Source organism: Cornus florida, unplaced genomic scaffold, assembly GCF_030987335.1.
Source record: "Cornus florida cultivar Cherokee Brave unplaced genomic scaffold, ASM3098733v1 CherokeeBrave_3.0.0_Hap2_Chr08, whole genome shotgun sequence".
In the NCBI taxonomy this organism is placed as follows: domain Eukaryota; kingdom Viridiplantae; phylum Streptophyta; class Magnoliopsida; order Cornales; family Cornaceae; genus Cornus; species Cornus florida.
Window position 1 is genome coordinate 31,252,846 of NW_026775578.1, and position 15,191 is coordinate 31,268,036.

The 15,191-nt window shown below is 31.9% G+C and overlaps 1 protein-coding gene across 3 annotated transcripts; it reads left to right on the forward strand.

Moving 5' to 3' along the window:
- The first annotated feature begins 6,980 nt into the window (after window positions 1-6,980).
- LOC132271112 (NAC domain containing protein 50-like) lies at window positions 6,981-14,960 on the forward strand. 3 transcript variants are annotated; one of them, XM_059772386.1, is made up of 4 exons: window positions 6,981-7,458; window positions 8,321-8,598; window positions 8,720-8,911; window positions 10,365-11,357. In XM_059772386.1, exons 1-4 carry the CDS (start codon window positions 7,272-7,274, stop codon window positions 10,446-10,448), a joined length of 741 nt encoding a protein of 246 aa, XP_059628369.1. In that variant the 5' UTR covers window positions 6,981-7,271; the 3' UTR covers window positions 10,449-11,357. The 3 variants fall into 3 exon arrangements, with proteins under 3 accessions (XP_059628369.1, XP_059628370.1, XP_059628368.1); XM_059772387.1 differs by lacking the exon at window positions 10,365-11,357 and adding an exon at window positions 11,373-14,165 and having other exon boundaries at window positions 6,983-7,458; XM_059772385.1 differs by lacking the exon at window positions 10,365-11,357 and adding an exon at window positions 14,172-14,960 and having other exon boundaries at window positions 6,994-7,458.
- Window positions 14,961-15,191: the final 231 nt, after the last annotated feature.

A 15,191-nucleotide genomic window follows, 5' to 3' on the forward strand; every position in this document is an offset into this window, starting at 1 on the left:
GAAAGAAATAAAAATCTATTTCGAAAGAAATCAAATTCTAAACTGGGTTGATTGATATTTTGGAAGAGAAGAAGGTAGTTGGGTGGCGGGATTTCAATTTTATTTCAAATGGATTGCTGAAATGAAAGAGGGAGAGAAGAAGAAATAAGAGAGAAAAGAAGAGTATATTTGAACAATGTATATATATATATATACACAAAAATTCTCTATAGCAAATATAATTTTTTACCCACCATAATAAGTAATGTTGATTTACAAAAAATGGAACAAATGGCTGCACTATTTTAGTGGATGTGATTTTCTCCCGATTTGATCAGTGTGGAAGGAGAAAATTATTTTGGATATAATTTGCAATAAATGGTGGATTATGGATCACTTCTCTGTCCACACAATGTTCTTCAAATTTAAACTCTTTTAAAATTATTCTACATAATCATATAAAATAATCAAGTTTCACACGTAGTTGTTCCTCCTATTGAATGGAAATATTAGTCTACAGGGAAGCATAATTACTACCATAATCAGTTATTTATATGGAAGGATAAGGTGATTTAATAAAATTTGAAACAGGTGAGTTTCCTCCTTATCAATAATAATGGACAAGTACTTAAATGTGCAAAGAGAATGTGGGTGACTGAAAAAAGTTTGTATTATTGTCCTTCTTTATAGCGGACAAGGATTAACAACCAACTGCTAAAATAATCTCAAGTGTCTTGAATCCAACTGTTGAAAAATCTATAATTAAATTATAGAATAATTCAAAACAATATCTGACATATTTACAACAACTATAGAAATTTAGAGTATTCCCCAAATATTTTGGTGGTTAAAAATTTGCCGTTAGTACAGTACTCTTACGTTTGCAAAATCTTTTTTAAAAGCATTAAATTTTTTTTTTTTTTTTTGAGAGGTTGATAATTGTACATTTGTAATATATACATTCACAAATTGTTAATGAATTTGATCAAAAACTAACCTCAAGATAATTAAAAACAGAAAAAGAAAAGTAAAAATATAGACAAGGTATTTATGGAATAGAAATATTTCTAAAAACTAAGTTAAAAATATATAAACTCAATTCCAAAAGAAAAATAATATAATTGATGGCTTTAATACCCCTACTGACATAAAAATATATGACCTGAAGGTGCAATGCTTTTTAATTTTTCTTCTTTAAATTCCTCTCCTTATTTTTGTTCATGAGAGTTAGATAAATCATTTGCATAACAATCTTATATATATATATATATATATATATATATATATATATATATTACTGTTTAAAGTTTCACGATGATTCAAACTTTAATTACCAACAAAGAATATTAAGATGAAATCATAAGGTTCCGTTCAGTAGGAAGGAAGAAATTGAATTGAAGGGAGAAAAAAAATGAAGAATGAGACATCAATAGGGAAGATATTATGTACTTTTTTCTTTTTGTTCGGTTGAATGGAAAAGAAGAAAATAACTTCATAACTTACTTTGTTTGTTAGGAGAGAGAGAAAGAAAATTTTCAATTATTTTTATCATTATATCCTCACTATTTTTTACCACTTATTTAAACTTTTATTATGTGATAAGTATTCTAATTGAAATGACAATTTTAACCTTAACTTTACAAATAAATGATTATTACTTTTAAAATGACATAACTCTCCTGTCACATACCCTATCCTTATCTCTAATCTTTAATATTTTAGGTCTCTTTTGAAAAAAAAAAAAAGTTAATAATGTTTTTTTTACGGGACCAAAAAAAATTATGTGGAATAAATTGCCTCTTTTGACTGAACCAAAAAAAAAAAAAAAAAAAAAATTAACCATTAAAAAAATAATCTCTTTTGACAGGAAAAAAAAAAAACCCAAAAAAAAATTTTATTGAATAAATTATCTCTATTGTCAAAGATCAAAAAAAAAAAAAAAAAAAGTACAAATAAAGAGGATTCAAAAAATATATATCTCTGTAAAATAAATTATCTCTTTTGATAAGACCAAAAAAAAATATATACTTACTTTTATTGAATAACTTATTTCTTTTGACGGGCTCATAAAAAATTACAAAAAAAAAGAAGTTACTATTGAATAAATTATTTCTTTCCACTACCAAAATTAGAATTATTAGTATGGAATAAATTATCTTCTTTGAGAGGACCTCCGAAAAGAAAAAGAAAAGAAAGTATAGCACATGGAACAAAAATATTAAAGGAACTAACGAAGGTAAGAAAAAATAAAAATAAAAATGTTAAACTTGTATAAAGGGGTAGTTATAACATTATAAAATAAGAAATATTGCGTTAATGAATTTAAGGATTTTTTTTGACATTTCCTTTACAAGAAAAAAGATAATTGTAGTGTAATTAGAAAAAAGTGGAATGCGAATATTGTATCCCTATATATATAAAATCATATTTCATCATGAAAAAAAATAAATAAAAAAAACAAAAAACAAAAAACCGAGTAGCCCACTATCACAATCCACGTGAATCAAATCAGTTTGTAAATAAACCATATTTATGCGTGGGTCTATGAATGTGCATAGAACGAGAGCAAGAGACCGGCCATATTTATATGTAGATCTATGTATGTGTATAAAGTGAGAGCAATAGAGAGTTTTCACTTATTTTTTCTCTTGTCTTCTTCTCAAATTTGGACGGATGAAAATTTGTAAAGGATGTTTCTCTCCGTGTGACAAAATGAATGAATTTTGCTCATTCCTTCCTATTTTCCCTCCACCCATTTTCTTTGCATCCGTGTATATTTTTTTTTTGTGTAAATCTGATGTGTCATGGTTGATTTACACAAAAAATTTGAATTATTTATTTTTAGCTCCTACGGTTGTTTTATACCTTTTGTGTACAAATATATCCCTCAATAATAACCAACCAAGTGTCATGCGACTCATGTCAGGACCCACATAACTTTTACAAACCTACTCAATATATAGTTAGGCTATGTTTGGTGTGGGTGAATGGAATCAAATAAAGATGGAATGGAATGCATTGGTTTCCATTATCTTGTTTGGTGTGTCACATTAAAAGGGAATGGCCATTCCATCAAAAAGGTAGAATGCCCATTCCACTTCTTGAGAATTGGAATGACCATGCCATTCCCACTAAGAATTAATAAAGTAATAAAATAATTTAAAGAGATAATTCACGCATACACACACTATATATGTATAATATGTATCTATATGCTGTTTGTTCCCCCTCTCTCTATCTCGTTTATTTTTCTCTCTCTATTATCTCTTTCCTTTTTATTTTTGCAAATTAATTTTTTTTACTAATAATAAAATGTAATTTAAAGAAATAATATAAATTCATTCTATTCTAATTTTCTTACCAAACATAGGAATGAGAATGAGATTCCATTTTTACGCATTCCATGTTTACAACCAAACGGTGGAATGAAAATCATTATTCTCATTCCATTCCCACCTCCATTCTCATTCCATTTCAATTCATTCCACCACACCAAACATGACCTTAATTCTTTAATGGAATGAAATAAAGGGAGGAGAAAAGAAATATGCTAATGTTACTGTGTAAAATACATAACAATTTTACACATTTATGTATCTTAACAGACTGCTGGAAATAAAAAAAAAAAATTACACATCATACGTGACAGTTGATAGGATTTTTGACTGTTGGAGATGCTTTAAGACGTTGATAGGATTTTTGACTTTTATTTGTAAAAAAAATGGAAAGATAGACAACTTTTCAAATAATTAATTACCTTCTATTTTAAATTAGGTCTATTATATTTGATACATGAACAACTACATAGACTTGGTAAAATAGTAAATTTTTATTTATCGAGTTAAATAACATGACTCATTTCAAAATCTTTCATTTATATCGCAAACAATTTTATTTTTTTATTTTTTTATTTTTTGAGTTCTTGAGAACTCTTTTGTGAGTAACAAAAAAATCAAGCAAACTGAATTTTTTATTTATTTTTTATTATTTTTTTCAACTTTTAACTCAAAACAAAAATAAATGGGAAGATTGCTGGCAATGTTTAAGCCAAATAAGCAAACTTTTATGTAATAATAAATAAAATAAAATAAAATAAAAAGGAATTCAAAATTCATGTGATTTTTGTAGACAACGGAGGGGCAAGTAAACTTGATTAGTGTAGAAATTCCAATGAACCATTTTAGTATTTAATTTGTTTATTTAAACTATTCTTACACATTTTAGTTTATTTAAAACATAATGATTCAATTAAAATACTTTAGAATTGAACGTGAATTATGATATAGATAAAAATAATTATGTTAAAATGTAGTATATAAATAAATATTTAATGAATATAGTAAATACTAACAAATATAGATAATGTTATAACTAAATTCCCTCCCCCGTTAATATATAATTTGACTGAGAAAACAAGTAAAGAATTATTTGTTCGTGTATGAATAAATAAATGATAGGAATTTGATGAGTCATTCCATGCAAATGCGTGTGCGTATGCAACGTAGAAATCAACCTAAATGGGGAATTGTGTTGCGGAATTACATATTTGCCCACTTTGTGGGTAAGCATTAAATTCCTTTTTTATGAAGTTAGAGAGGGAAAGAGGGGCACGTGTGCTCACTTCCATCAGCAGCAATTTCCAAAATCAATATGGATAGATAAACATTACTGGGACGACAAGTAATCTATATATATATATATATATATATATATATATATATATATATATCGTTGGATAAAAAAAGTTGCTTTTTTGGGCTTTATATGTTTAATCACACCATTCTTCTTAAACGGTGCTCTAATGTTTCAAGTGCATTGTCACTTAAATTTTGTCGCTTTTGTACCCGTGTTCATGCATTCGTGATTTAGATATTTGTTTGGTTTCAGGCCCAATAAAATCTAATGTAATGGACCTGTGGTGAGGGAAGTGGGCTTTCTAAAGATTTAAGTTGGGCAATGTTGGCTCCTGAGTCTTGTCGTTGAAGAAAAGTAATAAGGAAAATGTAGATTCAACGGAGGGTTATGACCGTACCCTCGGAATCATTATTGGTTTTATAGTCAATGGAGTATATAAGACCCTCATTTGATGCCATGCTTTATTCACAACCACAGCTGACAAATAAACCTCCTATCTATACATTATAAAATAAGGGGTAAACATGACATTTCACGTATTTTCTTTGAAAAACTTCGCGTAATTTATCTTTAAGGAAAAATGTTCATGGGTTAAGACTATATAGTAAAAAAAATATAAATAAAAATTATTATATTATCCCGAATCATTGGGTTAAGACTATACAGTGAAAAAATATAAGTAGAAATTATTATATAGTCCTGAATCAATGGTTTTGGCCAATCACAATTTAATAAATAAGTAAAAAATTGAATAAAATTTACACGTTTCTGACACAACTTATGTGTCAAATGATGATTGATTCGAGACCAATGATCCCAAGACTATATGATAATGTCTCGATAAGTTTATGAGCTGTACCTGGCTTTAAAATTTTCAAATAAACCTCTTATCTATATACATCAGGTTTATTGCACAAATCGCCAAACATATTGAAGAGCTCACAAATATTTGATCCTATATATAAATATATAGATAAATTAGTATATACTTAGTCATTTGATCTTAATTAATCAGTCCATAAAAGTATGATTCTTGAATCTTAATAATATATAGATTTTTTTTTTTTTTGAGAAAGATAAACATTGATCCCCCACACCTTATGCTATCTCTCAAATTCTAAATGATTTGTGTAGTTATATTCGGTGTTTCATTATCTTCTATTTTAGAATGTCTTATATTTTAAAGAAAAATGACACTATTTGAAATTTGAAGGTAAATGTTAATTTAAAATGACTTTTCAAATATACTTTTATCTTTTTTAATTTTAAATTAATTTTTGATAATATATATATATATATATTGATCACACGACCATTTTTCTTTGGGTTAATAATATATAGATTATGATTCTTGAATCTTAATAATATATAGATTTTTTTTTTTTTTTTTTGAGAAAGATAAACATTGATCCCCCACACTTATGCTATCACTCAAATTCTAAATGATTTGTGTAGTTATATTCGGTGTTTCATTATCTTCTATTTTAGAATGTCTTATTTTTTAAAGAAAAATGACACTATTGGAAATTTGAAGGTAAATGTTAATTTAAAATGACTTTTCAAATATACTTTTATCTTTTTTAATTTTAAATTAATTTTTGATAATATATATATATATATATATATATATATATATATATATATATAGTGATCACACGACCATTTTTCTTTGGGTTAGTTGTTTCCGTGTGTAGTTTTGGCTATCCAATCATTTTCTATGCATAAAAAAAAATAAAAATAAAAATAAAAAAATAAAAACCAAAAGTTTTAGCATACTAAAGAAGAAAAGAAAATAATGAGATCGTATAGATTACACATAATAATCATTTTACAGAACCGACTTATTTTTAATCAGTGAATATTTATTTATTGAAAAAAAAATTCAAAGAAATAGAATTAATAAATGCATAATTAATACTAATAAAACCAAAAAAAATTAAGAATCTTTCAAAGACATTCACGTGCGTCCCACATAATGCCATCTCATAAATATTATTAATAATAATTTAAGGACATAATTTAATTTTTGGCTAATCATAAATCCACTTTCCTTTTTACTTTTTAAAACATTTATCTCGAGATAAATTCATGCCCCAAACAAATTGATGTGACATAAATGTTGAATAATTTTTTCATTTTCCTAAAATGTATGCACTGAGTACTCATTAGCATGTTCGTGTTCTCGTACATTGTACTTGACAACTTGTATTCAACGTATCAAAACGAAGCCAGCAACGTTGATAGATAGGAAGATAAATGGCTGTCGTTTTTCAGAGACTACTTAAAAGATGGGTTTCTTAAAAAAAGTGACAACAATAAACACACACATATATATATATATGTATAAACACACACACACACACATATATATATATTAAAAAATAAAATAAAATTACAATCAACATAAAAACACATATAAAATGTAACATCAAATGAAATGAAAGAGCTTTTGATTTGTTGATTTCCGTGTCAAGCAAGCTTCAGGGTTTCTTAACCGATGGGCAATCGATTGCTTCACTTCTAATCCAAACACGCCTTTACCACCGTCACCATCATCACCGTCGTCGTCTTCAATCACCCCTCTCCTTAAAAACCCTAATTTTTGCAGACCCATTTGATCTCAATTGTGTATTTGTGGTTCTGTGTCGTCAATCGTCATGGGTCATGAATCTGTAGCAGTTACATCGCCGCCGGCGACGTCGCTCGCTCCCGGTTTCCGATTCCACCCCACCGATGAAGAGCTCGTGCAGTACTATCTCAAGCGTAAGGCTTGTGGGAAGCCTTTCAGATTCGAAGCCGTCTCGGAAATCGATGTCTACAAATCTGAGCCCTGGGAACTTTCAGGTCCCTCTCTCTCTCTACTCTATCCATCTATATATATATAGATATATCTACAAGTGTATATATTTATCTGTATATCTCCCTTGTATTTTGTTTTGGGTGGATGAATTAATTGTTTTATGTGTGTTTGATGTGTTCTGGGTACAAATTTTGCTGCTTGTATTGTCATTTAACTTATATGTGTACATAGCTCTATCTCTGTATCGCTCTTGAATATTATATTGGGTGGATTAATATTATATTGGGTGGATTAATTAATTGTTCTATATGTGTTTGATGTGTTCTGGGTACAAATTTTGCTTCTTTGTATTGTGATTTAACTTATCTGTATACATAGCTTTATACGTAGAAAAAACTATAAAATTGCTTGTTATTGATTTCTGAATTTCAGTCTCCTTTAAAGTTATTATTTTTTTTTTTTGAATTGTTGATTAGTTGCTTTGTTAATTTGTGTATTCAGGTGGTCCAGGTCCATTTATGTAGTCCTAGTAGTGTCGTTTAGCCCTGTCCTTTCATCTCTCTGTTCTTAGACCCGAATCCCTTTCTGTGTAGGGGATGATGTGCAATCATCCTGTATCGGTAGTGCTACACACTACATCAACAGCTACATCACGAAATGCAACACCATGAAACAACGATGTAACTTAGTTGTTGCATTAGCAATATATAGTAGTTGGATGAAAGAGTATCCGTGTTCCTGTTTTTGTATATGCATCTATAAATAAAATTTGTTTGAACTTTTTTCAGTTACATATCCATTGTAGCTCTTTGTGGTCCAACTTTCTCTTTTCTTCTTCTTCCTTTTATTTATTTATTTTTTTTGTTTTGGTTTTTGATGAATTTCTTGGTGATTTGTGGGTTTTAGGCTATTCAAGACTGAAGAGCAGAGACTTAGAATGGTATTTCTTCAGTCCCATAGATAGAAAATATGGTAATGGGTCTCGATTGAATCGTGCCACTGGCAAAGGGTACTGGAAGGCAACTGGGAAGGATCGGTCTGTACGCCATAAGGGTCAGACAATCGGGATGAAGAAAACACTAGTCTTTCATAGTGGACGGGCACCGGACGGTAAACGGACCAATTGGGTCATGCATGAATACAGACTTGCTGACGAAGAAATGGAGAAATCCAGAGTAGCGCAGGTATAAATTGTGATTATGTAACTCATGATTAAGGGCACATGTTGTGTCGGTTGTGCTTTCTTTGGCAATTTGAGTAGTATATGATATTGTTGTTACTCGTTCTTTTTTATTTTTTGGCAAGGCAAAGGATGCATTTGTGCTATGCCGAATTTTTCAGAAAGCGGGTTTAGGTCCACCAAATGGGAACCGATATGCACCATTTGTTGAGGAGGAATGGGATGATGATGCCTCACTCCTCATTCCGGGTGAAGAAGCTGCGGATGAAATGACAAATGGTGATGATACACATGTTGAAGGGAGTGACCTTGAGCAGGTTTGTGTTTCTTGTTTTTTTTTTTTTTCCTTTGAGCTTCATTGAACTTTGTTTTAGGTGTTTTGCCATATTCTCATTACTTGCAAGTTAAATATAAAACCAAGACTGATCACAGCACAAAACAATATAATAAAAAAGAACTGAAGCAATCAAGACAGTGAACCGACACTTGTTCAAAATTCTTCTTTTCTGTGGCATTATGTTTTTTTTCTTTCTTTCTTTCATAGATTACATAATGATATGAGTTGAGTAGATAGCCTCTCTTGCACTCAAATGTAGAGCAACAAAGATGTATTTCAAATGTACAATAATTTGTCAACATAATTGAGCAAATTGGATGGCAACCCCTAAATTTTTCTCTATTCATCTCCAAAAAAAAAAAAAAAATATTGAATTCTATGGAATTTACCCTTATTTTCTAGTATTCTCATATCTAGTAGAAATTATCGGTTCCTCGCAACTTTTATTTTCTGGCCTCCAAAATTTGCTGATATTAGGCCAAAATGTGCTCGGTTCATCAATGTTTAAAATATAGTTCTCTAGATAGCCTCTTCATTTTCAGGATCTCCATGCCAGCAATTATGGTTGTTCTTTACTGTGATGAAATTTTGAGTCAGGCTAAGGCCTCGTACACTTGGTGCAGAGCCCCTTACACGTGCCATCCTTCGTTGGGATGTAACTTCAGCAAAATTGTTTCAGTATTTTGTTGATCTGAAATTATCAAATCTTGTTGAAGTAGGTCTCTTATCACTAAAGTATCAGTTTATCAATTGCCTTATCAACATTTGCTGAGAAACACTAGTCGTCAACGTTGTATCATCTGTGCGTGTGTGAGAGAGAGGGGTCCCTCTTGAATCTAAAGTTCCATCATTATCATTTACACTCTGCCCCATTCTTCTCTTCTCCTGCTGTTTTTGTTGTTTTTTGCTGCATGTGAACTCATCTTTGCTCTTTCTTCTTTATACTAATATTTCTTTTTTTTGAATGTAAATTTTTGGCATTTTGAAAAAATGCACCCCAAATCTTACTCCATCTTAAATGTAGCCGTATATGTTTGAACTCTATGTTTTAACCCTAAGGGCTTAACTCTTGCAAACTATTTTAAAGGCCCTTGCATCAACTTCATTATATATATATTTTGGGTTTTGTCAATACCAGTAAATGGTTGATATAGAACTTTATGTTTGTGGGTTCCATATGAAACTGTATGTTTGTGGGTTCTATATGAAGAGTGGCTGAGTGGGTTGGAGGAGATATAACAAATAATATGATGGGTTCTCAGTTGGCAAAGTTGGTTCAGGAATAAGCAAATTTGAAGAAAAGGAAGGTTGGCAGTACGAAATTCACAACTCCCTTCTGGCTAATTTCTTGTGGAAGTTAATGGAGCTCTATTGTGTATTATTCTTGTCTGAGATTCTATGTTTGTGCCCCTTGACGGGATATTTTCTTGCAGCTAGTCATGATTCATTGGAGATTTTCTCACAGCTTAGGGGGTTTGATCTGTAGACATCAATACTCTCGTGTTCCTCAGATATAGAGTGGCTTATAGATGCATTATCTCGGCTATTAAAAGTGTTCAATCGGTACATAAATATGGTGCTTCCATATGAATGGGACAAGTCATGATAGTGAGCTAAGCCCCAAGTGTTTGCCAGAGGATTGCCTTCCCTTCCTTGAAGCTAGTCTAGACATTTATGGTTGTTGTGTTTGAGCCAGGGTCTCAAGGAGCCTTTTTCCTCTGCCACCAATCAAAACCTACTAATCTCTCATGTGGCTTCTCAATTGTTGGGTCTTGTTGAGTAAGCTATGAGGAACAAGAATCTTGCTCCCAACTCAATGACCTTCCGCCCTCTCCTGGTGGATTTGTCTCGGGTGATTTCCTGTCTTTTTGAGGTTTATTTATGAGTAAGAACTCCTTCATCATCATTCCTCCACAAGGTTTTATCTGTGGGTAAGAGCTACTCTTCGATCTTTGTGCCTCAAGGTTTAACTGAAGAATTCCTCAAGCTTTTCATTTCGAGGTTTATCTATGGTAAAGAACTCCTCCATCATCTTTGTGCCTTGGGATTTGTCTATGGGAAAGAACTCATCCATCATATTTGTGCCTACATGTGCACCACAAGTCACACCTTGATGTTGATTTTATCTCACGTGACTAGTAAGTAGCCTATAGCTACAATGTTAACTATGAAAATTTAAATTTCACCTCTTTTTAGCATAACACTGGTATATATGTTGGCATTCTTTAGTTCCTAAAAACGGTTCACCAGTTTCCCCTTTAAAAGATTAAAAAAAAATGGAAAAACCCATTTGTTGTTTGTCATTCACATCACTTGGCTCAACTTGAGCAGCACATGGAGACTGGAGAGTCGACACACTTTTTACAATCTAATTTAATTTTTTGTAGAAGATTTTTTTATATAATATCTTAAGTCTTTTTACTGAATTTTTTATGCATCAGGTGGAAGCAATTATAATCTGTTGAACGGATTATATATTAAGGCATTTGCGATTCCTCACTTCATTGCTATTTTTAATCCATTAATCAATTGAATCAAGTGTGAGTTCAAATATTCTTGTAAATGAGAGTAAAAAACAAGTTGATATCTCAGTAAAGACATAATTATCTAGCCCCTGGAGATTGATATGGGGGTAAATCTCTGTTTGATTTCCTTTGCTGAGAACTTGCATCATGAAGGAAATTGGTTCAGTATCTCATCGATTCTATATATTGAGGGTAGATGTTGAAGGCGCCGGTTAGGGAAAGGTGACATAGTCCACATTGAGGGTAATACTGGGGGAAGAGGAAAACCAAAGTTAATGTGGGTAGAGTTAGTAAAGAAAGATGTGATGGCATGTGGATTGACTGAGGCTATTGTATTAAATAGAGTGGAATGGAAACATGGGATTCATGTAGCCGATCTCAAATAATTGGGAAAAGGCTTGGTGGTGGTTGTTGTGCAGATGTTGAAGGCGTGCCTAGGCCCCAACCTGGTTAAGTTGCAGCCTAACCAAATTTATTAAAATTTACACAGTAGTCCATGGAATCCCTCTGCTTTTAAGTTGCTTATCCCTCTGTCATTCAAAGCATAGGGAATTTCAAAATTTATAAGATAAAGAGTAATGATTTCTAATAAATATTGTTAATTATTTATAAAGTAGTTTAATCACTTTGGTCACCTAGGTATGAAAAAAAACAACAGAGAGAATAATAGCATGATATGTTACTAGCTTTTGCTTGTTACACATTGCATACCTATTCATGCATTTTACTTGCAATATTCACACTCAAGTATTCATCATAGCTTCTTTATTTTTATTGGAGTTCTATTGTGAATTTCAATGTTTTACCGTTATTTTCCTGCGTCCTTCTCCAATAGTTTTCTCTGAGCCTTCTGTAAGATTCTAGAACCATACTGCATGGCCTATTAGGCATGAATGCATTATTGCTTCTTTAATGATATTTTACTTTTGACTGAAGGACAACTCTAGGAAACTCAAAATAATTCAGCTTACAATGTTTTTATGCATGCTAAGATTATGAATAGTTCATAGATTTAGGGTTTAAAAGGTGGGGGAAGTTCCTAGGATTGGTGCATGGTCAATAAAAAAGTGATTATACTTGGCTTAGTTTGAAAAGTGATATGCGATTGAAATGTAATTAGTTAGTTGTCAGAAATTCGGAAAAGCAACTAGTTGTGGATTTTGAGTCGTAAATTAAGGGCCAAGTGAAAAAGGAAAGGTTTGGGGTTCTGAAATTAAAGTTTGGAATGAAAAGCTTGAGAAAGTAAAAGGCTAGCTGTAACAAGAATAGCAAAATCTGTTAACAAAAAATGAAAGAGAATAAGGAGGAGAATAAAATGAATCTATTAGGGATTTAGTTTAGAATTCCTTTAGCGTTCTCGCCAGGGTAAATTGTTTTGCACATCACACAATTTTCAATACTCAAACTTAGCTCTGTTGAGTTTAATGAATATGCAGATATATCCCGGTTGCTTGGAATCTCCTAATTATATTAGGATTGAACCTTTTTTTTTTGCTAAAGTAAGTACAAGCATAGCCATCACCCATTTGGGACTTGAAGTGTTCACCTCCTCTCTCCCTCTCATGGGGTGGCAAGTGATACCATTCGATGAAGACAGATTTTGAGACCAAATATTCTAAACTTACTAAAGACCATATATAAAGACCCAATAACAAAACTTAACCCAAGATACAGCCTCGCCTATACTCAGTTAATTTTAGAAATTCAATAATGCCATTGGCTTCCAAAAAATAAGAGAGATTAAATAAACTAGTTCCATGTGGAATTCTGAATTCTATGGTCTCTTAGGTCCCTTGCCTTCTTTATATTGTGCGATTGATGAAGGTTGAAGCAAGATGTCGATGTGACCTTTCGGCTCAAATTTCAACTCACACCTTTCAATGTTGATGTGAATTTTTCACAAAGTGACTCGACATGTAATACATGATACAAGTTTGCTCATAGATTATGCCAACACATGACACATTTTCCTAATAATTAGCATTTTTTTAGAAAAACAGTATAATAAAAATGAGGACAAAGATTTAACGAAAGATTTAACTTTATGTTTGATTAAGATGTATCTGGAGGTTGGGGCTATGTATGTAGAAAGGGATTAGATTTTATCCATCAGGATACTCTCGTAGGCTACCAAGTAAATAGATTCAGGTAGTATTTAAATAACAATGAAGCAAGAGCAAGCCAACAAGCTCAAACATGAACAGTTTGTTGGCAAGCTAGCTGCATTTCTTGTGATTTGACCAGCGTACAGGCAGGCAGCAGAGGTAAGATTGATGCAAGGGCCACATAATGTATTTGAGATGGCAATTTTTTGTTTGTCATCATATTTTAAGTGTCTTTTGGAAGTAGTAAAATCTCACTACAACCGAACACACAAGTGTCTTTTACTTGTTTGTCAAACTCTATATTTGGCTTAACATCTTTTAATGCTAAAACGGACAATGTCACCATACCATGTTAGTCTGCATCGGTCAGTAGGCATTGTATTTGTCCTGATGTTGTCCCGTGATTTCTCCAAAATAGTCTATTACTTGTTTGTCGAACTACACATCTGGATCTGGTTTGTACGATTATGATGCCTATATATGTTCACACGTGTATTTGTTTGATGTTCTGGTAATATGAGCTGCTTACGCCACAGTTCAAACATCCCAATTTGTGAAATTTTAAATATATGCAATAACTCTCCCCTAATATTGGCTTATATTCATACAGGTTACTTGTTCCATGAACAAGGCTCCTCTTTGTGGAAATGAGATTCCAATTGATTCGCAAAATCCTCCATTTGTTTGCAAGAGAGAGAGGTCAGAGGATTGTCCCTCAGCGTGTATGCCGGACCCAGAGCCCATATCTTTTCTCCAATATAAAAGACCAAAGCCTAATGATCCGAACTCTAACCATGCAAATGGTTCGGAAGGTTCAACTACAACAAATCAGGAACTTTGTATATCCACAACACCAAAAAAAACGACACCAAATTTTTCATCTGCACTTTTGGAGTTCCCATTATTAGAATCTATCGAAAAAGAAAACCATCATGTTGCCCCGCCTACATTTGATGCTGCTACACTCGAGAAATCCGTCCCTCCCGGATATTTGAAGTTCATCAGCAATTTGGAAAATGAGATCCTTAATGTTTCTATGGAGAGGGAGACGTTGAAGATTGAAGTGATGAGAGCCCAAGCCATGATCAACATTCTTCAATCTCGCATTGATCTTCTGACCAAGGAAAATGATGAAATGAAAAGGATTGGTCGAGATGTTTAATAAAAACCGTGGTACTCTGTAATCTCTTTTTGTAGTTGTTGGCCCAATCGTCGATTGCTTATCAATCTTCTGAAGTAGGAAAATGAGGGGCTTGGAAAGGGCTGTTGAGACTAGGTATTATTTATGTAGTTCTTTTTAATTGTACTCTGCATTCTGAATGAATGTACTGTTGGCCATTGACGATGCCCTGTATGTCGGATCAGTTTATTTAAATAAAATGTTTGCTTTCCAAGATCACCATCTTTCTGGTTTAGAAATCGATTTCTAGGGCTGGAGTTTGGAGCCGAATCATATCGTGTGTGGAGTTTGAATTATTATTTGTTATACAAAATCCAAATAGTTTGAACAATTCGGTTGACGTTCAGTCTTCAGACTTCAAATCTTTTCAATGACTGGCTATATATATATATATATAAAATAATCTAAACCTAAAGCTATGGTGAATTTAGCGTCAATTGAGTGTAGAGC